General features: G+C 38.1%; 1 protein-coding gene across 5 annotated transcripts in view; it reads right to left on the bottom strand.

Moving 5' to 3' along the window:
- Positions 1-8,849, bottom strand: part of LOC131045037 (shewanella-like protein phosphatase 1) — a 174,163-nt gene extending 165,314 nt beyond the window's left edge. For 4 of the 5 annotated variants that reach the window (XM_057978544.2, XM_057978546.2, XM_057978545.2 and 1 more), the window contains exons 1-2: positions 8,332-8,849; positions 2,277-2,377 (exon numbers count right to left, since the gene is read on the bottom strand). In XM_057978544.2, the coding sequence (XP_057834527.1) occupies positions 2,277-2,377; positions 8,332-8,746 (516 nt within the window). In that variant the 5' untranslated portion in view covers positions 8,747-8,849. The remainder of the gene's footprint in view (positions 1-2,276; positions 2,378-8,331) is intronic. The other variant, XM_057978547.2, reaches the window with a different exon arrangement.
- Between the last annotated feature and the right edge of the window lie 16,363 nt (positions 8,850-25,212).

Below are 25,212 nucleotides of genomic sequence, written 5' to 3'. Positions count from 1 at the left end.
GGTTTTTCACCCTCAAGTAGAGGGTTTTCTCAGGATAAATTCTGTGTATCTTGTTTCAGATTTCTGTATTGCTAAAACATTAACATCTTTGACCTAACAATCAACTTTAACATCCTAATTAGAATCTTCCCCTTCAAAGTCTTACAATGAGCATATGTTTTCTACAAGTGTTATTATCAACTCTACCCAGACAACTCATTCACCTACCATATGTCACACACGACACCATAATGAGCTTTAAAATTCCTCTAACACAATCTCTTACAACCACCTCCTCAAAGACTCTTCAAAATCCTAATAAACTCATTGGTAATGTAATGGTTTAAGTTGCTTCTCTTCTAGCATCATCAGAAATTTCTGACTACACACATTTTTAACCTGCCACGCATACATTCCCATGCCTATTGAGACTTCTACCAAGTAGTCATTTTCATCTCTAGCACCACCTCCTCATTTGCTTCCATCTTTCAAGAAAGAATTTGCATGAGTACTTTCATCAAAGCCCTTGGCATTTTATGGACCTCCTCGGATTATCAATTAGTTCCATAAAAGAATAAGTGCAATTAGTACCTCTAGGGAGACAATGAAATCTAAATCCAGTTAAGTGAGTATCTAATTTGTCCACTTCCTTTTCAGCAATGGTAATAAACAAGTAGACACTCAACAGCCACACACATCTATTAATTGGGATCAAATGGGCTAATCCCAAAATCCTAGGGCAATGAGCCCAATTTCCCATGGTTATAAGCATGAATGAATAGATGTCTTACAATATTGGTGAGTTACTCTAAACATCAAAATAATCAATTTGCAAAAGAAGTAAAGCAAACATAATAGAATTGATACAGAGTGTGGGAGGCACATAGTTTTCACAATTCTAAAGGAGTATTAATGGGACAACAAAGGTTGTTTGGTAAACTTGCATTATTTCCAATGTCTTAAAGTCTCAAGATAGAGTGTTAAATTATTTTCTCCAGTTCTATTGATCAATACTGTATTTGTAATGAATCCAAAAAGGTTAAACTATCATGCACAAGTGAATCAAGTGTTGTTTGCTTGTGAATGCCAACATTCTCTTCAGTAATTCAAAGTTAGAATCAGATGTTAAACCCCAAGACATTTGATGGATCCTATTTTGAGTACTTTTATGTGCTTTTCAACGCATATTTCACAAGCCAAGTAGATATGAATAATTCTTTGAACCTGTGACTATGATGTATGTAGTAGCTTTCTGATCTTTGTGCATGCAACCCACTACAAACACTTCCTGAACTTAAGAAAAAACAAAATAGTTGTTCTTGTGAATATGCATTGGCTCTCATTGTCACTTGTACTAAATTATCACACAATTGACGATCGTCTGCAGTAGTTGCAAAAAACAAGGAAAGAAAGTAGTCAGGGAGCTCAAACTAAGATACCCAATTGGTAATGAAGGAAATTTACCAACACTTCTGACTTCGCACAGTAAATCAATTTCCTACTCCGACCATGGTGAGAAGATTGAAAGAAGCCACCATGGTTAAAGATCATATTAAATAACCCAGAATCACAAGCATAGTCATGCTCTTTCTATCCTCTCCAATAAAAGAGAATAGATCGAGACAGAAGATGATAAATGAGGCTAATTCAATGGGCAGATTGCTTGCAATGATAATAAATGTGAAGAAAATTGCGAAAAGGCACCAAAAGGTAATAGACATGCATAAAAATGTCTTGATTTGTGGTAGCTAATGCACAACTAGCTGTGCACTCATTATTTTGTCCTTTTGGTCCTTTAACTCTTGTCATTTTTAATTTGGCCAATCAATTTGGACTCAAGCATTAACAAGTAAGCTTGGATTGTCCCATCCTGTGACCAATTTTTTTGTCAAACATATTAGCATTTTCTTACTCTATCAAATCATTCAATAGAAGGAAAATCAAGATTTCCTCTGCGTCCGAGCTTCTCAACTTGCTATGCTAGCTAGACAATGTGTGGTCAAAAGGTTGTTCAGGCATGCAATACGTCTGGATAGCCAGAATCCAGCTCTAAGAAATAGCAGTTCTCAAAATTTAAGGAATTAAATTTTTTACAATTACCCAACTTCCAATAACTTAAATAAACTTCACACTAAGAGTTATATTATCAACTTCCTTTCCATTGAAACCTTGTGAAGATCTAAGGTAAGCAGCATTAATTTTCACCAGTAATTTCATCCATATGCCTTACTATCTAAATCTCCAGAAAAGTAAAGTTTGTTAAAATACTCTATTGTTGTTATACATGCTAAACTTACTGTACTCCCGCCTGTCCAGCAATCATGACCATCAGCACTCAACACGCCAGCAATCCTCAAAGCTTGCCTTGCTTTAACAAGATCACCATGCAAGTCTCCAACTAAAACAGATATGTCATAAATAAATAGAGTTAATTTACTATTAATAATCTTAGTTGTTGGAGATATACAGTTTAAAGAAATGTACAAATACAGAAGAGATAGAACATAACCAAGGCCTCGAAATTTTTAAGTTGCTTGCAAGAATAATTGTTTCCACTTTGAAGAACTGCATACACGTGCCATTGTAAAACTCTAGGATTGATGCAATAACTAATAGTGAAAAGCTTCATTCACTCTGGATGCGGAGTGACTGGACTAATTGATTCAAGGAAGCATACCTAAAGTATGATGCACCCACCATTCTATATTATGCTCTTTAAAAGAAATCTTAAATTGACCTGCATATGCTATTTTGGAATAGAAATGATCAAAATGAGGATAGATTATTGATTATTCAAATCACAAGGCAATACCCAAGATCTGGTGGTCAAATCATTTCCACTCCTTCAAAAAAACATATGTGGACTTTCAAAGGCCGATCAAGCGGTTATTCCTAATCAGTTCCCTTATTTTAGAATTAAAAAGACTCTCTCTATCTGAAGTTTGCTTGGAAATGTTTTACAGTAAATTCGAATTTTAAAATATTGAAGAAAAAAGAGCGTTACGGTGAGAGCCAGACCACATGGATGCAGACTTCTGGACTGATAATAAGATTGAAAGACTACATGCGAGCATTTCAAAAGCAAGATGAATCTTTTTGGTGCATAATCTCAACTGTATAGATGGTCAGTTATTTATATTAAGAAACTTGAAAAATTCTGCCATAGGAACTCCTACCCAGCCAGCATAGAAGGCCACTGAACTAAAGGAATGTTCTTTGGCATCCTTCTATAATTTTGGTGCACAAAGTTGTAGGTTCCCAAATCCCTAAAGCCATGTCATTCTCTAAGTGCCAGGGATGTCAAACTCAGAGCAACTAGCCTCTAAATTATGTTTCAGGCAGGGCAACACTGCACCAATTGTTTGAGAGTAGATAATCTCTCCTTCACTTTGGTCTCAACTAGACCCAAGGAGGGCTTTCTAGACTAAAGATACTCAGTAGTACCCATTGTATGCTTAGTCCCAAAGTTGTCACTAGACTAAAGACTAACCTACTGCTCATAAGACCTCTTATTAAGCTGATATGCACATCACTGCACAACCACAAAATGTGGATATGTCAAACCTGATTCTCCAAAATGATAACAATTATGAATTGCTGAAGATACTTACCTGGTTATAACAATAGAATCATGAAGTACATACAAACTACCTCCTATTCCTCATATAATGGTGAATGATGTTTTCATTTTGGCCGCATGATGGATTATTAGCTTCTAGGACCAGTGCCTATTCATTGGGTTACAAATTCACAACACACCATGAGAGACAACACGAAGAAATTAAAGGGCTATGAGTTGTACAAATATATACACCACAAATAATAATATCAAGTGATTGAACATTCTTAGTTTTCCATTCCGAACTACAAAAATACATATGTAATGAAGAAATGACCATTACAAAGCTTGCAATGAATTTGAATGTGGTCTTATTCATTGAATAATTACATTCATACCAATCAAGTGGCAAGAGGAAGCCCTAGCTAGAATTTCCCAAAAGATTAACAAATGAAACTGTGGAGAATTCAGCTACAAGATTTACAATATTAAACTCCCTAAGATTTACAAAAAATATTGCTCTAACGCTGACTAGATTTGCATGAGTTGAAACCCTAGAAGCTCCCTTGACTTGCAATTGCGTGGAAGAGGGAAAATGACCAACCTTTTTTCTAGAAAACAAACTAGCATACATAGCACTTTGTTGGTTGCCCTATTGCTTCAAGAATCAAAGAAGAATTGCAGGTCGCAAATGATGCATGTTAAACAAGATTAGATCCTGCAAAATCCACTGAAACAAGCAGCCTGTAGCTTGCATGGAAACCATCCATGTCAAAATTATAACCATCACATTAATTATGACATGACATTCTTATCCTCCACCATTGAATTTGTGTGTAAATTCGTACCTTTGAGATGAACAACAAATTTTGGGTGAAAAAACACCCTTGGAGTAGATGTAGTGTCAAATATGATCATTAATGGTGACCTAGGTTGTGCAAGGAAGTAGGTGGAAGCAAACATTGCTAAATGTGCGAGTTGCAAAGTTTAGGGTTTTGGGAATCAAGGATCAAGGATACCTTATAACCCATGCCAAAGACATTCAAATCAAATTACCCTCACAGCACCAACTCTAAAATGATGTATGAAGGAAACAATAGGGAGTCTGACATTGGGGATAGCTTATAACCCATACTACTTAAGGATTGAGGACCAAGAGTACACCATACCTTATGACCAAAGCAAACAAATAAGAGTGTCTCCATATAATTGACTCCAAAATGATACAAGGATTGAAATATCAAGAGTTGGGGATTGAGGATATCAAGGAATTCATCCCACGGGGCATGCAAGTAAAGATAGGTCCGAACTCGCAAATCTAATAAGATAACATAGTGCAAAATGTCAAGGATCAAGAGTTGGGGATACTTCATAACCAATGCCCTATAGTATCTTGTTAGAGATATTCAGATATTCCTAAATCTCATTCTGCTAAGGGCAAGGAGAATTGTCAAGGCCCAGTTCAGTTTGCCAGAGCTTTAGAGGAAGATTTTCTGAAGTCTTTTGCAAAATGCAATCAATGCCCTTACGTCAAGAAATGGCTCTGTTAGAACATAATGTTATTAGGGGTCATACCCTTATAACATTTATTATTTATATAATGTTCTAAAATAAGGTTAATATATTATATGCTTTATAAGCATATCCCATTTGAAATAATTATAATCTAATATCTATTAGATTATTAATTATTTGTGAATAGGGGTTATTGAAAAGGTGTGACTAGTGAAGCCACCCTTCCTCCTATATTTAAGGAGGTTCTCTCTCATTTGAGAAGCACGTGAATTTGGAGCTTTATAGTGAGTTGTATCACTATGTACAAGAGGTATTACAAGTCATGTGAAAGTATGTGGACGGGTATCCCCTGGTTCAAGTCTATTTTATGATAGACTACATTTGTAAGTGTTTTAATAAAATGATGCTTGATAAGATTTTTAACCAGAAAGGGTTTTCCCCATGTATATCTTCTGTAATGTGTACATTTATGCATGTATGATTCTCATTTCATTTAATTTATATTTTGTTTATAATGATTAGTATCCTAAGATCCTAATTTCTAATAGGCTCACTAAGATTGTCAAGATGAGAAGGAAAATCGATGCAGATGAATAAACATACGTGGCAGCTATACTTGAGAAAATTCCTATACTAGAGCCCTTACACTAGACACAATGTTCACTCTTGGTAAAGTTTTGAGTGTTTTTGCATGTGGTTGCTCTTAGCTTCTCCATTTTACTATCAAGGATATTAAACATTTAGTCACTAATCCATATACAATTGTGTTTGCATCTCAATACCTGGAAAGTATTTTCAATATTTTGGATGGACATGTTGGGTGCTGATAAAGAATATAGGGATTGACATCCACAATGACCTGAAGCTTCTCATTTTTCCATCTAGTAATGATGATGACATCCAGGTTTGTTCAGCTCAGTCAAGATCAGTGGCTTAAAGATGCAGCTTTTCAAGGATATCAGCTGAATTCCTATGTTTGTAGCAACAGCTGCAAGTCTGTTGGCCATTTGGTGGAATTGATTATGTGTTGCATTGATGTTTTGTCATTGATGTCAACACTAGCTGCTTGGATGCTTTACCGTCACCCTTCTGGTCCCGGTAGGTTGAGTGGTTTTTGGTTAACTTGGATCCGGTAGGCTCTGGTATGATCTAGTGATGGAATTGGCTTGTTCATGATACTCATACTCATATTTGGTCAATTGGTTTCGGTCTGGTGATTGGATGCTATCCTGCTTACTTAGAAGATTGGTTTCTGGTTCCGGCGAGGGTTTCACCGGCAAAGCTTTTGGTGGAGATCTTTGATGCATTGCATAATTGGTGTTGGTGCAGCTTCTGATGGAGTTTCAGGATGCTGTTGGTGATCATGTTTGAGACTTGGCGTTTGGAGATCATTACTGAAACGTGTGGACCTATACTTGGTCCCGGTTGATCTAAGTTATGGACCGGCATTAATGTAACGTGTGGATAGGACCTATTGTTGTATTTCCGAGATGTCTTATGTGTGGATATTATTTGTTTTGATCTAAGGCCGACATGGTTTATAATTATGTAATTGGTTTATTGTCTAGTGGCCGACCTAATTGTTTATGGTCGAGGGTTTGTATAAATAAAATGTAAGATCTTATTGTAGATCATCATGGTTATTGTAAGAGGTCATGGGCAAGGAATGTAATGTGCGAGTAATGTAATATCATTCAGGCAGAAGAGTTGGTCGATCATTGGAGATCGAATTGGGTTTGAGTAAGAGGATTTAGTCCTCCGGTATTGAGCTTAACCGGAACTGTACTCAGGTATAGGAGATGCTATCTTTTGCAGTTCAACACTTCTCTGGATTGTAGTCTGGATTTGTATGTAGTCAGTGAGACTCCTTTTGTGATGAGCAGTGTGCTCTAGGCTGTTGGCCTTTCTGCAAGTGCAGGCCCCTTCATTGTAAATTCACATACTTACTGCAGAAGTATTATCTGACTGTGGGTAGGCTTCCCATCGTGGTTTTTCCTTTTACCGGGTTTTCCACGTACAAATCTTGGTGTTGTGTGGATGGCTTTTATTCTATGATTATTGTTTATGCTTAATTGGATTAACTGCTATTCTGATATTATTGTTTTGGGTTCCGGTATTAAAATTTAAATTGCTAATGCTTCCGGTAATCTGTGACAACCGATTCACTCCCCCTCTCAGTTCTCTTCCGGTTATCTGAACTGTCTAACAAAGTCCCCGTACATGTTCCTGCTACAATGTTGTGAATATGTATGCATATTTTATTTAGTGGCAATATGGAAGATTATTTGCAATCTTTAATCCTGACAAAATGATAAGCGACAGAAATCAGTACTTGTTAATGTAGTTGTAATTAGTACATCTTTCTTTCAATGTAATGTTTATGGAAGTAAAATTATAACCTAAATCTGCTTTCTTTTAGTTACTGGATAGACCATTCGATGTGAAACCCAGTTTGAATAATCCAAGAAAAATAACTAGAACATAGGCTTAATAATAGTGCATGCAATCTTGGAGAACTACTACATACTAGATAAAATAGGATAGGATGAGTATAACTTCTTGTCAAAGTGTGTTTATTTGATTAGAAGTTTTTTCCATGAGTGTTTCATTTAAAATAGAACCCTCGATCTTTGTTTGATTGTCTTGATTCAAGATTTCATGTACCTCATTTTGAATGCAAATACCTGTGTAATCGTATGAATAATTAATATAATTATATAGTGAACAGACTTTAAAAAATATGTGTTTCATCTACTTCATTTTAATTACAGAACTTTCAGATTCCTTGTTTCCTCGGATATTTTTGGGAAGGTCCATCTATCAGTTCCATTGAATTGCTAGGATGAGTTATTTCTTTGTTCTGTTGTCATGAATGAGGTAGGCAGGATGTTCTAATTTGGCGTTGCCGACATGTTTCTGGCACCAAAGTAGTTTCTTGTCTTCGATTTTTCAGATATTTCAGAGGTTGTCACTGATTTTAATAATCAATGCATCATTATTTTTGGATGGGAAGTTTTTCAAGTGTTTGCATTTTTACATTAGCGGCGCAGATAAACCATAGAAAAGTTTTTCAAGGGCTTAAAACATTCTCAAACTAGTCCATGCAAAATTTGGCGACTTGACGGCTAAATTTACAGAGTACTAAAATTAAAATTTCTCACAAAATCTAGGGTGTCACAACTGCATTCAAGATTCCAAACTACAGAATTGTTCTCTTTTAAATCTGATAATATCAAAAAAGAAAACAAAAAGTAGCTAAAATGAAGAAATGGGATCACCTGCTACAATCCGACGACCGGGTGCCGAAACAAAGGTGGGAGGTTCTCCATCCCTTTGAATTTGTTCCAAGTTTGACTGTCTCGCATTATTATTTTGAGCCCCTTTTTCTTCTTCTGCTTCGGATCCTCCTACTACAATTCTCGCCACTGTGAGTAATCCAGCGTCCTTCCTTCTACGATTCTTCAATATTAATCTACTTCTATTTAAACTTAATTTTGCATAAGTAGATTCAATGCAAACGGGAAGAAATGGAAACGATCTGGGCAAGAAGCAGAATTTGGAGGCCATTCCTCTGCACACCACCCCAGGCCCAAAATTATCTGATACATTCCTCGGCTGTTTAAATTCACTCGTTACGAGCAAAAAAGAAAATGAAAAATGAAAAAGTATATTCTGGCTATTAACAATTGTCATAGGATATCATACGTTGTAGACAATTTTTAAGTAAGCGATCGTATTTAGGGGCCTGTGTGTAAATATCGAGCGGAAGGTTCTATGAGATTATTCCGGCGTCTATGTAAACAATTTACAATTTTTAAGTAAGCGATCCTATGGAGGCAGAAGTAATGGCTATTTACCATATCTCATCAAAAACGTAAGTTTGCTTAACTACAATTATATTTCAGCTGTTTTTTTTTGCATTTTTACAGCATTAAGAAGGCAGATTAGGAGGATCGAATGAATAGACATCCCCTAAAAACTCTTTGTGATTTGCAGATTTTGTGTTTTTGATGAGGTGTTTTGCATGGAGTAAGCTTGTAAAACTGCGCGAGTTCACGGAAAACTTCGAGCACTCGTGAGTCGTAGTGGAGCGTGCACTCGCACATATACTCGATGACGGCTTTTTTTTAAAATCACAGTGAGTTAAACGCGCTAAACCCGTTGAAAATCCCCAAACGACGACCAAAAAACTTGCAGTAAAAAGTTAAAAATGATATTGGGTTTTAAGACAAAAAAAGTAAACGCTATGTTATTTCATTTCACTACAAGCTACGACGGGAGCAAAAATAAACAACATGACTAGGGCATCTGACACGAATCACAAGCAAAAAGCAGCTCGACCAAGGCACAAATTGTAGGATTGCATGTGAAAATCCAAGCGAGAAGATCAAGATTGCAGGTTTTTACAAATTTTATTCTGATTGAAACAAGCATTTTAAAAAAAAAATTCCTATGATTCTGTGATTTTTAAATTTTTATGTTTTAACTTTTAACAATTTTTTTTTTTTTTTTATAGGTAATAGGCTGTAGCCGAATAATTTTATTAATTTAAAAATGATTTTACACCCTGATTCAGTGTGGGCACCGGTAGGAAAGATCTGGGTAAAGAAAACCTCTGGTCTTGCCCAAGGAAATGCTTCCTAGTAAAACTATTTACAGATAATACATGAATTACTCTAGGCTTTATTGTCTGACACCAGCATAGATAATACATGGCTTTACCAAGGAGTTTCTCCCCTAGTACAGCATTAGAAATACATATATTACATTGTATTCTGCCTTAAATACATCTCTTTTTACAGAAGCAGATACTTCTCTGTCAGCCTCTAATTTCCATTCCTCTGGCTTCTCCTATCCATGTTCCCTCGACCATCCCCGAGTAAACATCCATGCGACTCATTCTCTAGCATGCAATGCTGCCCTGAAATGCTGAAACCACTATGTTGCTCCAAAACTTGTTAGACGTATTAGAATGCAATAAATAGTAACTAGTGCCCTATTTTCCATTACATAACTTAAGGACTATCTACAAGTAAACTCATAATTCAGAAGAATGCTACTTACAAGAATTCAACTTCAAAAAGAACTGATCAACTGCCCTTTACTGGTGCATTTGAAAGTTGGAAAGAAGACAGATCTAATTATGTTGGTAGTGCGAGACTATGTTTCAACCCAAGATTGAAATCTATTGTCTTAAAATGCTCAAAAGAGAGAGAAGCTAAATTAAAAGAGCTACTTATCCTCATCCTAAGGTCGAATTTCATGAGAGCACTAATTAATCATTTAAGCAGAACTTAAATTCTTCATCATCATCAATCAAGAGAAAGAATAATCATCACATCGGCACTTCATAAACAATGCAGCAAAATATTAATAAATAAAATGTAAGAGAATTTTCTGAAGAAAAAAAATCCTTCTCTGTCCCTATAATAAAATAATCAAAACATAAGGAAATCTACCAAACTATCCACGCCTAACTGCCTTTGCATATAAAATCAGACCAAATGAAGAGTTTTTGTGACCAAATATATTCCATAAAGAGAATGTGTGTGTGTGTGTGTGTGTGTGTGGATACTCATAAACTTTCTTAGAGATTTGTCTGTAGTCCTATTTTTAGAAAGACTGATAGATACTATATGAGAAGTCTTTAAACAACACATAGGTCCAAAATAAATGAGGAGTTCATACCCTAATCACCATTATTGTCAGATTCTAGGAGTAGTACCAAACTTAACAAAATGTATACTCCTACAAAAGCAAAGGATTACTATATTCTAAAGAGGAAACCTCAATTAGGTTCCAAACCATGGAACTGGGGAGCTGTCATACTTCCACTTTCGTCTTCACTAGCCTTCCTTTTCTGCATCGCCCTTGCACTCCTCCTAGCATCCTGAAGGTGAGAAGCCCTGATAATTACAGGGGGTAAAACTTGAAAGTTACTCAACTCTGCCTCTGGAAATTCTAGTAGGGGCTCAAATCCTTCGGCTCTCATGTATTCAACCCACCATTGGGTGCCCTTTGTTGGCTTCAGATGTAGCCACTTCAGGAGGAAATCAATATTGCGCTTCATAATTGATTTCCTCTATATGAATTGTTTCCTATCCTTTATTACCAGAATAGGGTGACGAACAATGCCTTCCTTTTAGAGTTTGGCCTTCTTGCCCCTTTCCAACTCGTAGTCTTCAGGAAAGGGGATCCTTAAATGTTCATCCACATTATCTACCACAATTTCTAGGCCCCTGAGGAGTTTTGTCCTGAAAATTGCTTTGCAGAGGTATATTACATCTACCTTTGACAATTTTAACACCAAAAGGATTGCCGCAAATGTTGATGGAATGTCTGGATTTACCCTGAATCCATGGTCATAGTTGATAATATCCTCCCCCATAATTTCATGAATTACCCTAACCAATAAATCATCTAAGTCGTTTAAGACCCTACGCCACCTTTCTAGTTTAACCTTACCCCTAAACGCTATCATCCTATGTTTTGCCTTAGGAAAAAGCACAATGTGTGACTCCATTGAAATCAAACACTACAGTTCAAGGAAATTCCACATTAAACAAAGACAGCCCATCCTGTTTAAAAGTTGAAGACGATGCAAATTATTACTGGTGATAAATTCTCACGTTAAGTGAGTTGTCCTTCAAGAAGTACGGTGATGATGAAGATCTACTTAATATGGCTGCCTTGCAAAGATATCATAAGTTGCCAGCTACCCATGTTAATACTATTATTGAGGGCTCTCATTATCAAGACCATTACTTGTAAGGGTGGGTTTAATATGTGACTTACTTTATTTAATTAAAGGGGCCAATACATATTATGGTTAGAGCATTCCTATAGGTGTCTAGAAGGGAAAAGGTTATCTCTCTTCGACTCCTTCCAATATTTCTACCCAATTCTAATCAGCCCCTAAGTTTGCAAGTTTATCGGCCTTATCGTTGTCTTTGCTTTATATAAGATTTAGAGTCTAATATTTTAAGCCTTTGAGAGGGACAATAGCCCCTCCTATGTGGACATTTATATACCTATTAGGTGTGAATTCATTCCTTTAAACCATAAATAATGATTGCCAAATCTCCTTCAATTTCCTATTTTCTGATTATAAGTTTTTTCCCCAGAGGAGACCTACATTGAGTGCTTGAATTTCTGCCATTTATTAGTTTCTAGTCCATTAGGTTTACTTTAAGCTGGCAATTATCGATCCATCCCATATATATATACACCCACCATAAGAAAAGAGCCAGAGATAATAAAAACAACCTATAATCCTACCAGGATCAGCTAAGTTGCTAATTATTAGTTAGAATGACTAGTTATGTTAGGAGGTTGTGTCATCCCTTGTTAATACAAACGACTAGCCTCCTATACCCTTGTTTGAATATTTGTCCATATTGCTCTCAGTTTTACTAGTTTTTCTAGTTTTTCTATGACTACCTTGCTCTCCCAAATCTTGATCTTGCCAAGGATTTGAAATTCTCACCAGACTCCCTCATTACATTATGGTATTCCCATATGCTCCCATATTTGCTAGTTCATCTGCATGGGAGTTGCCCTCTCTATATATGTGGTTGAATATTGTCTTCTTGAATGATTGGACTAAGTATAGGGCTCTTGTGAGTATTGCATTAAGCCTCTAGTTTGGCATAAATCCTTTTCTTAAAGGATTAACCACAATTGCAGAATCGACTTCAATGGCTAATTTCTCCACCTTCATATCTTTACATATTAGAAGCTCTTCCACAAGGGCCATCAACACGGCCATGTTATTAGTCTCAATACCAATGGGTTTTGCATACCTTGCCACCTATTCTATTTGAATTATGAAGACAACATCCTATGCCTGCTTGACCTGGGTTACCACGTGATGCACCATAAAAGTTGAGCTTGAACCACCCTCTCTTAGGAGGCTGCCAAACACATTCTTCTCTTTTTCATTTATTTTCCTCAGCTCCATGCCCTAAATAGGGGGAATCTTAAGACCAATACATCTTCCCCTCATCTTCTCATCCCAGTAAGTCATCTTGGTCATCATTTTTTGTTGATTCATAATCATGTTGCTTACAATTTCAGTGATGGCAACCTCAATTTTATTTTTTAGTTGTTCCCAACCCATCTTCTTATCCTTGAAAACGCATCTATTTCATTCCTTCCATAACTCCCATATAACAATAGAGGGTTCTACTATCCATAGACTTCCATACAAACAACTCTTCTTTATGATAGGTCAGGCTTGGAACATACTCAAGATGGAATTGGGCAAAGTTGAGCTCCATCCCAACTTTTTGCATAGCCACATCCAACATTGGTTAGAGAACTTACAAGTCAGTAATATGTGATTTGTATCCTCCACTTCCTCTTCACATAGCAGGCATCTTCTCGGTCCCTCATATCCCATTTTTCTGAACTTGTCAGCTGTCAGGATCCTGTTCTGTAAAGCCAGCCATGAAAACATGCCAGCCTTAGGTGAACAATTCTTATCCCAACATAATTCCAATCGGATATTAGTCTTGGGCCTTAATTGTCTCCTAACAAGGTAGTTATACCCATCCTTAGTGTTGTAGTCTCCATATTTCAAGCCATCCCAAACCAGTCTATCAACACCAAAGCGAAAGGTAATATTCCTATTTCCAAGGATCCTAGTGATCTCCTCTTTTTCCATATCTGGGATGTTAATGTTAGACAAGGATTTCCTCCTCCATCCCTTAGCTATTTCCCCATCCACTTCTTCAATGTAATCTTTAACATGTTTGCCCCATCGAGATTCCAAGAGGGTTTTAGAGTTTTCAAAGTTGGAAAGTCTTTCTATAGATGTATAACCACCCCAAGAGTCTGACCATAACAGGGCATGTTCTCCATTGCCAAGGTTCCAAGTTAATTTCTTAGTAATAGTGCTTTTGCATTCTAACATAAAGTTCCATATATGCGATCCTCTTGGGGGGGTTGTAGTCGTGAAAATACTAGTTGAATCATTGTTATTCAGGTATTTGTGACTTAGGATTTTAACTCATTTAAATGAGAGTTTTTGTACATTCTCCAAATTAATTTAGCACCTAAAGCCTTACTTTGTTCCTTAATACTTTTAATTCCAGCACCCCCTTCCTCCTTGGGCCTACAAACCTTATCCCATGCTAATAATGAGATTTTATTTCCCCCCCCCCCCCCCCCCCCCCGCTCCTTGCCAGAAGAAAGTTCTTAGGTGTTCGTTCAGTTTCTCCTTCTTTGCTATAGGGATATTCATGCAAGAAAAATGATAGATTGGAATTGCTGATAGTACTGATTTTAACATAGTTGCTCTTCATGCAGAGGAGAGCCATCTACCTTTCCAAGCTTTTGTTCTATTCTTTATTCAAGACACCATCTGATCCCATAATTTTGTGGCCCTACAACCTTTATCTAGGGGCAGCCCTAGGTATTTACATGGCAGTTTTCCTTTTTTAAAGTTCAGAATATTGCATATTACATTTTCCATGTTCAAAATCGTATTAAAGAAAAAAAAAACTTTCTTGCTAATTTCCTGTCTTGAGGCCTTAGTATAGGAGTCGAGAATATTTTAAAATGCTTGTGCTTCTTGTCTACCTCCTTGGCCATATAGCATGGTGTCAATCAACAAATTGTTGGTGCGTGGTAGGGTTTGACTCACTAGTTATTTTGATACCCTTAACAATATTCATTTCTCTACCTTTTGTTATGGTTCTGCCTAAAGATTCCGTCATAATATTGAATAAGAAGGGAGATATGGGATCCTCCTATCTCAATCCTCTGGATATGCTGAAAAAACCTTTTGGGGTACCATTTACAAGGATTGACATTTTTGGAGTGGAAATACATTCAAAGATTAGGTTGATCTACTGTTTAGCGAAGCCAAAGGCTTCCAAACATTTGCAAAGGAAGTGTCATTCTACCTTATCATAGGCCTTTTTGATGTCTAACTTAATTAGCATGCTCGAATCACCATTCTACTGAATAGAATGAATAGCTTCTTGGGCTATGATAATCCCATAATATATAGACCTCCCAGGGACCAAGCCCATTTGCTCTTCACTAATTAAGAAAGGGAGAAACTTTTGTATTATATTTGCCATGGTCTTAGTGAGTAATTTATAAATAGTATTGCATAGTGCTATTAGCCTAAAATCATAAAAAAAAATTGCTTTATCTTTCTTGGGTATAAGGACTAAGAAAGTATTGTTAATTTCCTTTAGTAAGCTTCCTGAGTTCCTCGCCCCTTCCAAGGCCTTTGTCATCTCATCACCTATGAAATGCCAGCATTTATGGAAGGTGGCTAGGAACCCATCCAGTCCTGGAGCCTTATCTGGGCTCATTTGCATTAGTGCTACTTCGACCTTAGCTTTAGAAAATATAGCCAACAAACTCTTGTTCTAATCTTTCGATATAATCTTCGGGATACTTGCTAGAATGTTGTTCTGATTACCCAAATTAGAGCCCTCCCAGTTATTTAGAATATTCTCATAATACCTAATAGCCTCAGCTACAATCTGAATAGGGTCCTCTATACTAACACCATAACCATTTTTTATCTTAATTATTATGTTAATAGTCCTCCTCTGTTTAGAGCTATTATGGAAAAAAATTGTGTTCTTATCCCCTGCATTTAGCCATGTTTCTCCAGATTTCTGACATAAAAAAATTTCTTCCTTAGCTAAGATATCTTCATATCTAGCTAATAACCCCTTTTCTCTAAGATAGAGTGTCTCATCCATTCCATTTTCAATTACCGCATCATTAACCCTTTCTAATTTTTCTTCTAATTTTATCTTTGACTCAAAGATGTTGTCAAAGTAATTTTTATTCCATGACAACAACTTGTTTTTTACTATCTTTAGTTTGCTAACTACCCCAAATAACTTAGATCCTTAAATATCTGCCTCCTTCCACCATTTCTCTATTAACTCTAATACTTTATCATCTTTCAACCACATTTGTTCAAACTTGAAAGGGCATCTTTTGAGCCTAGTGTCTTCTTTGATGGTTAGCTAGACTGGATAATGATCTGATCTAGATATGGGGAGATTTTCGCTGATAGGGTATAAGGGAAGTCAATCAGACTTTCTTCAAGAAAGAATCTATCTAATTTCTCTGATATGTTACTAAATCCTCTCCTCCTGTTATTCCATGTGAATGAATCCCTAGCAATTTTAATTTCCATAAAAAAAAAAAATTATTAACCTAGTCCTTAAAATCAGTGTCCAATTGAAATACTTTTCGGCTCCCACCCCATTTATTTGTATAAGTAGTCATGGCATTAAAGTCCCCTCCTAAAATACAGTTCTGGTTTGGGATTGTTACCAGATATTGATCTATTTCGCTCCAAACCCGTCTTTTGTCCCTATTCTGTGTTGGCCCATAAACATTTATCAAGAGGAACTGCATATTATTCTTAATGCTTTTAACACATCCACTCATCCAATTTTCTTGACACCTATCTTTAGTGAAAGAGACAAATCTAGGGTCCCATATCACTGCTAGTCCCCCAGAGGTTCCAATTGTCAGGGAGCCTACCAATTCCATGACACCTAATCTTTGCCTAAATGAATCAATGTTCTATGTATTAAGTTTAGTTTCTTGTATCATTATGATATCTGATTTAGTTGTTGTGATGCAACACTTTATGATATGTTGCTTGTTAGGGGCATTCACACCCCTAAGATTACAGGTTATGAGTTTCATGGCTCTTTGGGAAGGACCTTCCCCTTCTCGGCATAAAACATAGAAGTCAGTTTAGTCTGGCCCTCTATTGACCCATCTATAATTCTCAGTTCAGATAGGGATTTTATCCCTTTTTTCTTTTGTTGCTTGGCACAGTCAAGGGTTGCTTTCCCCGATTCAATTTATGCAATTCCTAGGGTTTCAGTAACTCCTTCATTCTCCTTATTATTTAGTTATAACATCATCTCTGCTTCATCTATCTTGTCTTGTTCATCATCCCCTAGTTCCATAAATTTTGCAATTAGCAACTGTTTTTGCAGAGCCATTTCATCCTTATCAGCAATGTCCTCCACAAACCTATCCATAAGTTTACTAACTACCTCATTGCATGTTTGGTTCATTGCCAAATTAATGATATTCTCATCCTTCTCACCTTCCTTAGGCATGGATTCCTTAACTATCTTATCCAGTGAATCCTTCTCTTTAGCCTTATCCCCTTCTTCTGCAGGAATCTGGTTATTAAACGTGATGGGTACCTCTTTAATAGTTGTGTCCCCATCCAATACATTCTCTGACTTCTCAAGAGCTTGTAGCATTCTTGGGTCATTTTGTTCTACAGTTCTTGCTACATCTTCTATTGGCAATAGAATTTTGTTTTCCAAAGCAAGGGTCGTCTCCATATTCTCTTCACTTGCTTCAATCACTTGCAAGATCTCATTGTTAATGATTGTCGCATTTCCTTCTACAGGGGTCAATATTACAAAAGGTTTGTTTTGCAAACTTTCACCCACAATCTCCCCTTCTTCAATCTCAATTGGTCTGCAAGGAGGATTGCTAGCAACTTCCTACTCAAATTGATGATCGTTTACATTGGAGCTCCCCATCGCCATGTTAGAGCTATTGTTGACACCACTTTCCTTTATTGGTGGCACATAGGTTGGGCTCTTACTTTTATTGACAGAGGGGTTGCTTAGTCTATATGCAATGTTATCAAACACGAGACCAATATTAAATTTAGGGTCAATGCGGTATCTAACATTTGCTATAACAAACTCTATGATTTTTAATTGAGTTAAATTAATGTCTATGTTAACTAACATTTTTAGATCTGAAGTGCGTGTCCAATCCTTTTCCAGGCCTACAAAACCTCCTAGTTTATCTCCAATTTTAAATAATATTTGAGAATGTATAAGCTCAATAGGTAGGTTTCTTAATCTTATCCATTTTTACATCTTCTGAAATTTATGTGAGCTAGGGTTAAAATTTGACTACCAATCAAAGAATATGAAGTTATAGCTCTGATAAAAAATATAATCCCCAACTAGCAGTTCATGTTTTAAGGCTTCCTTTCTGCAATCAATAAAAAGAAAATCATTAGGGAGAATACTAATACTTAACTGGTCTGTGTATGTTTGTTCCAACCAGCTTGCAATTGTTTCAACAGGTTGTCCATTCCCACACCACTTGACAAAAAGACCAAATTTCCTGCAATGGTCTCTCAAACCCTTGGCATATTTTTCTTCTCTGATTACCATACTGGAGTTGTTTCCATTGCCCAAAGGCCTAGGGTTTGCTTCTTTTGTTCTATTCTGCCAAATGTGTGCTTCAGGCATAGATTTCTTATTGAATTGCCTCTCCTGGTGATTAAACATACGCCAGAGCTCGTGATTCCTGAATTTTTCATGTGATATGGGAATTGCATTTCCCCTAATTTGATCTGCTCGCCTTTCATGGTGCCCTGATATATGATTGCTATCGGGATTCGGTTGACCTAACCCTCTCCTTATTTCATTCCCGGGTCGGGTATATGGAAAGGGTAGGTTTGAGGAAGAAGCAACATCGGGGCTTTGCTTCTCTCCTAGGGGAATCAAATTGGCTCCAGAAGCACATCTAGGGATCACTAAAGTGATGGGAGCAACCCACACTGGATCACCCAGATTTTCCCTCATAAAATTTTCGTCTCTGCCATTTTGATCAGCCCTATCTTGAGTGAGCATTTCCCTTCGTGCTTTTTTGCTCTTAACAACTTTCCACCCTTAGATATTTTGCCCTCTATGGCTAAATCAAGAATGCAGATTTTGAGGTCGTCGTTCCTTCCCAGAGTTATTCAACGCAAAATGGAGGTGCCCATGATTTTTCTTCTTAAAATTTACCCTTGGGGCAGAGGGAGGATGACGACCCAGAACCTCAAATCTATTTGCAGAGTGTCCTATACTAGTTCGAGTAAGATCTCTCGATTGAACTTGATTGAAAGCCCTTCTCTTATTATCTACAATTTTTCGCAAGTTACAAGCCATCTTGTTTTATTTTTCCTCCTCTAATTGTTAACAATATTATTAATAGTTTTTTTTTAAAAGGTTTATTATATTAAGTGTATTAACATTGTTATTTTTAAATAATAGTGTTAATAATTTAATATATTAAATTTTAATTATTATTAACATTGTTATTAATAACAGTGGTACTGTGATATAGATAGGATTCATAGGAATGAAATAACTGAATAATAGTGTTATTGTTCTCTAAATGTCATCTCTCTCTTTTGCTAGGTTCTCTTCCTATTTTTTTGAAGGAAAATGGCTTTTGCAAGTAGAGGTGGTGGCAGAAAGAGAGTTCCTTGTTGGAAACATGCGACACCAGGTCCAACAGATGGAGAAGTCATTTGTATCCATTGCACTAAGCTCGTGAAAGGTGGCATTAATCAGCTCAAATATCACCTTGAAAAGATTGAATGTCGAGATATCATACCATGTACTAAATGTCCTAAAGAGGCTATGGGGGATACAATAGCAATGCTTGAAGCATATGATCAAAGGAAGGCAACAAAAAAAAGAACAACAATAGCAATGGCAGCCCCAAGGGCAGATTTGAGTTCTATAGGGTCACATACAGATGTGGGTGCATCTAGTTCTTCCCTTGGGCCACATATACAAGGAACAGGAAGTGTGGGAAGCCATATGGAAAACTACTTTGTTCCACATAACACTCATGGTGCACAACCTAGATTGCAAGGTACTACATGGAATAAAGAGGCTCACCAACAGGAAAAGGTGGCGTGTGCTCGATTTTGCATCTACAACAATATTTTGTTCAATGTTGTTTCTAGTCCATATTGGGACCATTTGGTCACTGCAATGATTGTGGTAGGTAAGGGGTTCAAGTCCCCAAGTCATTATGAGATGAGTTGATCATTATTGTTGGATGAGGTCCAAAAGACTCATGCATTAGTGGAAGAGAAAAGGAGTATTTGGGAAAATAATGGCTACACCATTCTTTCTGATGGGTGGACGGATGGTAGGAATAGGACACTCATCAACTTTCTAGTTGCTTTAGGGGGACAGTTAATATTTTCAAAATCAATTGATGACTCCAATGAAGTGAAGAATGCAGAAACCTTGTGCAACATGTTGGATGAGGTGGTGATGGACATGGGAGTGCAAAATGTCATCCAGGTTGTGACTGATAATGCAGTTGCATATGTGGCATCCGACAAACTTCTAATGGCTAGGAATCTGACATTATTTTGGAGCCCTTGTGTTGCCCATTGTCTTGACTTGCTCCTTGAGGACATGGGGAAACTAAGTTGGGTGAAGAAAGTGGTTGAAGATGGAAGGAATATCACCAAATGCATCTACAATCACACATGGGTCTTGAATATTATGAGAGAGCACACTAATGGTAAGGATCTTATGCAATTGAGTGTCACACACTTTGCTACCAATTTCCTCACCTTGCAGTGCATACTAGATGCATTGCCCAACCTGAAGCAAATGTTTGTGAGTGAAATATGGTTGGGGAGTCCTTATGCTACGAAGCCTGAAGCAGAGAAGGTTCTGGTTGCCATTTTTTATTCTAATTTTGCCAAGATGGTGGAGGAGATCATCAATGTAATTTTTGAAACTTTCATTGATAATATTTTAATTTGATTTTCTAATATTAAAATATGTTGATTTTTGTTAAAAAAAATTATATCTAGGTGTTAGAACCGTTGGTGAAGGTCTTACGAATGGTGGATAGGGATCATAACTCCATGGGGTATCTATATGAGGCCATGGATAAGGCCAAAGAGGTGATTCAACACTTGTATGGGTCAAACAAGACCAAGTATGAACCCATATGACACATAATTGATCGGAGGTGGAACCATCAACTCCACCAACATATTCATGTTGTTGCCTACTGCTTGAATCCCAAGTTTTTCTACTCCCAGAGTTTCAGAGCAGATGCAGAGGTTAAAGTTGGCCTCAAGACATGCATTTAGAGATTGGTTGATGATGAGAACCTTCGAGACCTAATACTTGATGAGTTGCAGAGCTATAAGAAGGCCACAGGTCCATTGTTTTCTTCACCTGATTGTAAACGTAGGAGAGACACCGTACAACCAAGTAAAAAAAAAAAAATGTTTAATTTTATTTTCCCATTTATTTCTCTCTTTAAGGTTTTTGATAATAAAAGCAGCCAAAAACGAGGGGGCTGACCCATAGGTACAATTAAGAGAATAGTGGCAGGACCATTGTTCGCATAAAATCAACAAAGTAGCAGCCTTTTGCCTCTATCAAAAATAAAAACCATACTACGAGAGTTTATCAGCAATAAAAAACTACTAGTCAAAGTATATTTCATATGCCACGCAGGGCTATAAGCATCAAAATATAAACATAAGCCTAAACAGGGCTTAACCAGCCCGCAACTACACAGCCTAGACAAAAAAGTCCTCCACATGCAGATAGTTAATTCTTTTTCCCTTGGCTCTTCTTAGGGAGAAGCTTTCTAGCCCATTCCTTCATGAGGAACTTGAACAGGCCTTTGTGGTTGTCGTCCTCCTTGCCTTTCCCTTTGGTCATGGTATCCTGCAACAGGCACAACGTAGTAGCCGAGCATCTCATGACATTCAGAGCGAACTTGGACACATCGTGCATCTTGGACTCCGTCGTCTCCAGTCTGCTGGTAATCACCTGCACATTGTCAGAGAGGGCCTCTATCTTTTTCTCAAGCTCAGCTAGGTTGGGATCTTCTTCCTTCACGTTGCTAGCCTCTTCAACAACCAGCATTTTTTCAATCCTGAAGGTTGGGGATGGGAAATTGGCTAGCTCCGGATTCATAGAGGAGACAGGGCTTTCAGAAATCCGGGTGGAGCTCATAGAATGGGGGGTCTATTTGTGCTGGGTTAGGGGCATTTTGACATTTGGAATGGAGTTACCCGTGTCGTGTGAGGAGGAGGGCTCTCTCAGGGATTTCTCCAAGGGTTTAGAGGCCAATCTGCTAGAGCGGCGACGGGTGTTGGCTTCTTCAATAATGTCCAAATCAGAGTCAATCTCTTGGATTTTGACTCTTTTAGGGGTTCTGACCTCCTCTGGGGAGTGATTCTTGGTTTTCTTGCTGGAGGATCCGAATTTCGGGCACTAAGGGCTTGAATCATTTATGGCCGAAAGTTGGGTCGAGGGGCTAACATTCTGCACAGAAATGGAACAGGGCGAGCAGAGGGCGAGGTGAAAGTTATACAGGCAGAGCATAAAGCCCTGATGAAAGATGGGAAAATCTTTCCCCTTCTTCTTAGCTTTGGCTATATCTTTGATGTTAGCATCCATTGAATGCAGTAAAAAGAACGGAATGGAAATGAGGTCTTTGTTCCTCAGATGGTTCAAGAACGGGAGATGGTAGTAGTAGAAAATGCCATACCTGCCCTCCAACATAAAATACTTCATCACGATGTAGCAGACTTCATCCCACGGGTGAGGAAGCTCCTCCCTATTGAAACCTCCAGCCCTCTTGATAGGGTTCTCGCCTTGGTGGAAAAATTGGTTGAGGCTAGTAGAATCCGCAATGTGGCTCTGCTTTTTCCATTTTCTGCCTTCCATTGAAAGGCCTATCACTTGAGCAATGACCTCTTCATTGATTTCGAAAGAGATTCCCCCCATGGTCACCCTCCTGTCCTCCCAGGAAGTCACAAATTGTTTGGAGAGTCTCTCATCATTGCCCTTCATATTTTCCATGAATTTGTCAATCCCGCTTGCAGTGCACACAAACCAGGCCGCCGATTTGGCTTTGAACTTGTCCACTTTGTTGGGTTCCAGTCTGAGCCTGTCCCCCCCCATTCTTGAATCCTCCAGTTTCACAGTTTGAGAATGACAAAAAACCAGAACACAGAGCCAAAGCAAACTCAAGACGGAATGGTTGAGAAGAGTGTGCCAGAATTGAAATAAACGATCATAATAATTAGAGTGATTATTATCCCTTAAGATCTTGTAGATATTGATGGCCGAAAATCTACTCAGAACATGAGAGCCTTTACTCGGGCCAATGTGAGTTGATAGATCCCCAACGTCGCCTTTACCATCACCAGTTGGCTCCATCTGGGTAATAATTAGAGGGTAATCATTCCCGATGTCAGTACTTTCAACATAAATTCATCCCAAGTGGTAGTGGTGACTCATCCTGCCCTTGATACGTGGTCGTCTAGGGTAGAAATTGGCGGGATCTCCGTGCCAATTTAAAAATTGCAAAAAGGTTTCCTTCATCATTGAGCGAAAGGGATAGTCCTTTCCTGGATAAAGGATTTTTCCTTTTCCAAGATTTCCTTAATGCTGATTGGCAGTAGATTGGGGTCCCTCCAGCATCGTAAGCCATTCTGTAGCCTTCCTTCAGTCGCCATGGAATCAGCGGCTCTGTTTCCTTCTCTGAAGATGTGGCATATAGTGAAGTCCTCCATTTTGACTAGAAAGCACTTGATGTCCCTTAGAATAGGTTCCACTCTCCATCCCGCTGAAGTGTTTCCTTTGGTAGAATCAATAATGATTTGAGAATCTCCTTCGATTTCTAAGTGTTTTATTCCTATGGAGTTAGCCATTTTCAGACCCCAAAGGAGGGCCATTCCTTCAGCTTGAGTGACTATATTATCCCTTAGGTTGCCAGCATAGGTTGCAACCATGTTCCCTAGATGATCCTTGATGACTCCACCACCTGCCTGACAGTTGCATTGAGCAGAGCCATCAAAATTCAGTTAAAACCAGTGAAGCCTGGGGGTTGACCATCTAGTCATCCGTCTCTTATTCTTGGTGTCGTTGTTGAAGCAATCAAAGCCAAGGGGGAGCTTCTAGCAAACAACGATCTTCTTGTCCGCCTCATCGGGAGGATAGGGGGGGATTTTCCATTTTGTAACTTCTAAATTTTCAGTAATCATCTTAAAGCAAATGTGAGCCACAGAGTCCGGGGGGGTCTTAGTGTCTCTGAAAATTCTGTTATTTATTTCTTTCCACAAGGCACAATAGATGTGCGATGGAATTTGTTTCCAAAGTTGAATGATGAGGGGATGATGGGAGGGGGGAGTCCAATCAAAAGCAAAAAATTTAATATTCTTCTGGAAGACCCAATAAAGACCGCATTTCTGAAGAGTAATAGACCAAATATGAGCCGCAAAGGGATAGAGAACCAAAAGGTGGTCAATAGATCCCTCATCAGTTTTACACAAACTGCATCTATTGGGGGAGATGGAATCCCCTCTTTTTTATGTTATCAAGCGTGAGGGTTTTACCATGCATGAGGGCCCACCAGAAGAAATTAATTTTAGGGATTAGCTGAGGGTTCCAAACTTTCTTCCAGCATTCTGCGTCCATAGGGTACTTGAGGAGCTGATTGTAAGTAGATTTGACCGAGAAGTAGCCCAATTGTGTCTCTTTTCAGATGAAGCTATCTTCATTCGGAGCCAGGGGGATTATGGTTTTCGACATAATGAGTTGCAGATCCTAAGCCAGGGGGACCAGATTAGGACTATTGTTGCAAATGAGAACAATGTCCTTCCAGCCCCTCCCTGGGACCAAATAATCCGCCGCATAATCCCCCAGGATACCTTTAAGGTGATTCATGATTTGATGGAAGCGAGTGTTGACCAATGGCCTGTCCTCCATCCAAAAATCCTCCCAGAATCTCACCTTTTTACCATCTCCTAGCTGCCACTTCAGGCCTTCTCTAACCATCACTCTATTCTTCAGGATGTTGTTCCACAACTTGGAACCTTGGGGAAGGTCAGTTGTATTCAAATTATAACAAAAATGCTCCCGGTCCAAGTACTTAGCTTTGATGATGTTGCACTAGTTTGCCTCACCTTTAGCCAGGGTCCATCCAATCTTGGCAATTAGCACCTTATTGAGGGCATTAATCTTTCTTATGCCCAAACCTCCCAGAGATTTGGGTAGACACACAGTATCCCAATTGACCAGAGCAAGGCATTTTTTTTCCTCTAAGCCAGTCCATAAAAAGTTTCTATGGATTTTTTCAAGTTTTTCTCCCATGGCCCCTGATATTTTAAACATGAAGAGGAAGTACACCGGAATTCCCTATAGGGAGGTTGCGAGAAGTTGGAGCTTCCTCGCACTACTGAGGAATTTCCCTTTCCATCCCGCCAGTTTTTTTTGCATTTGTTCCAAGATAGAGTTCCAGAAGGTGGGGGTGACTTCCTTGACCATGAGGGGGAGACCCAGGTAGGTCCC

This window comes from Cryptomeria japonica, chromosome 7, assembly GCF_030272615.1.
Source record: "Cryptomeria japonica chromosome 7, Sugi_1.0, whole genome shotgun sequence".
Taxonomy (NCBI): domain Eukaryota; kingdom Viridiplantae; phylum Streptophyta; class Pinopsida; order Cupressales; family Cupressaceae; genus Cryptomeria; species Cryptomeria japonica.
This window is presented reverse-complemented; position numbering and strand designations above follow the sequence as displayed.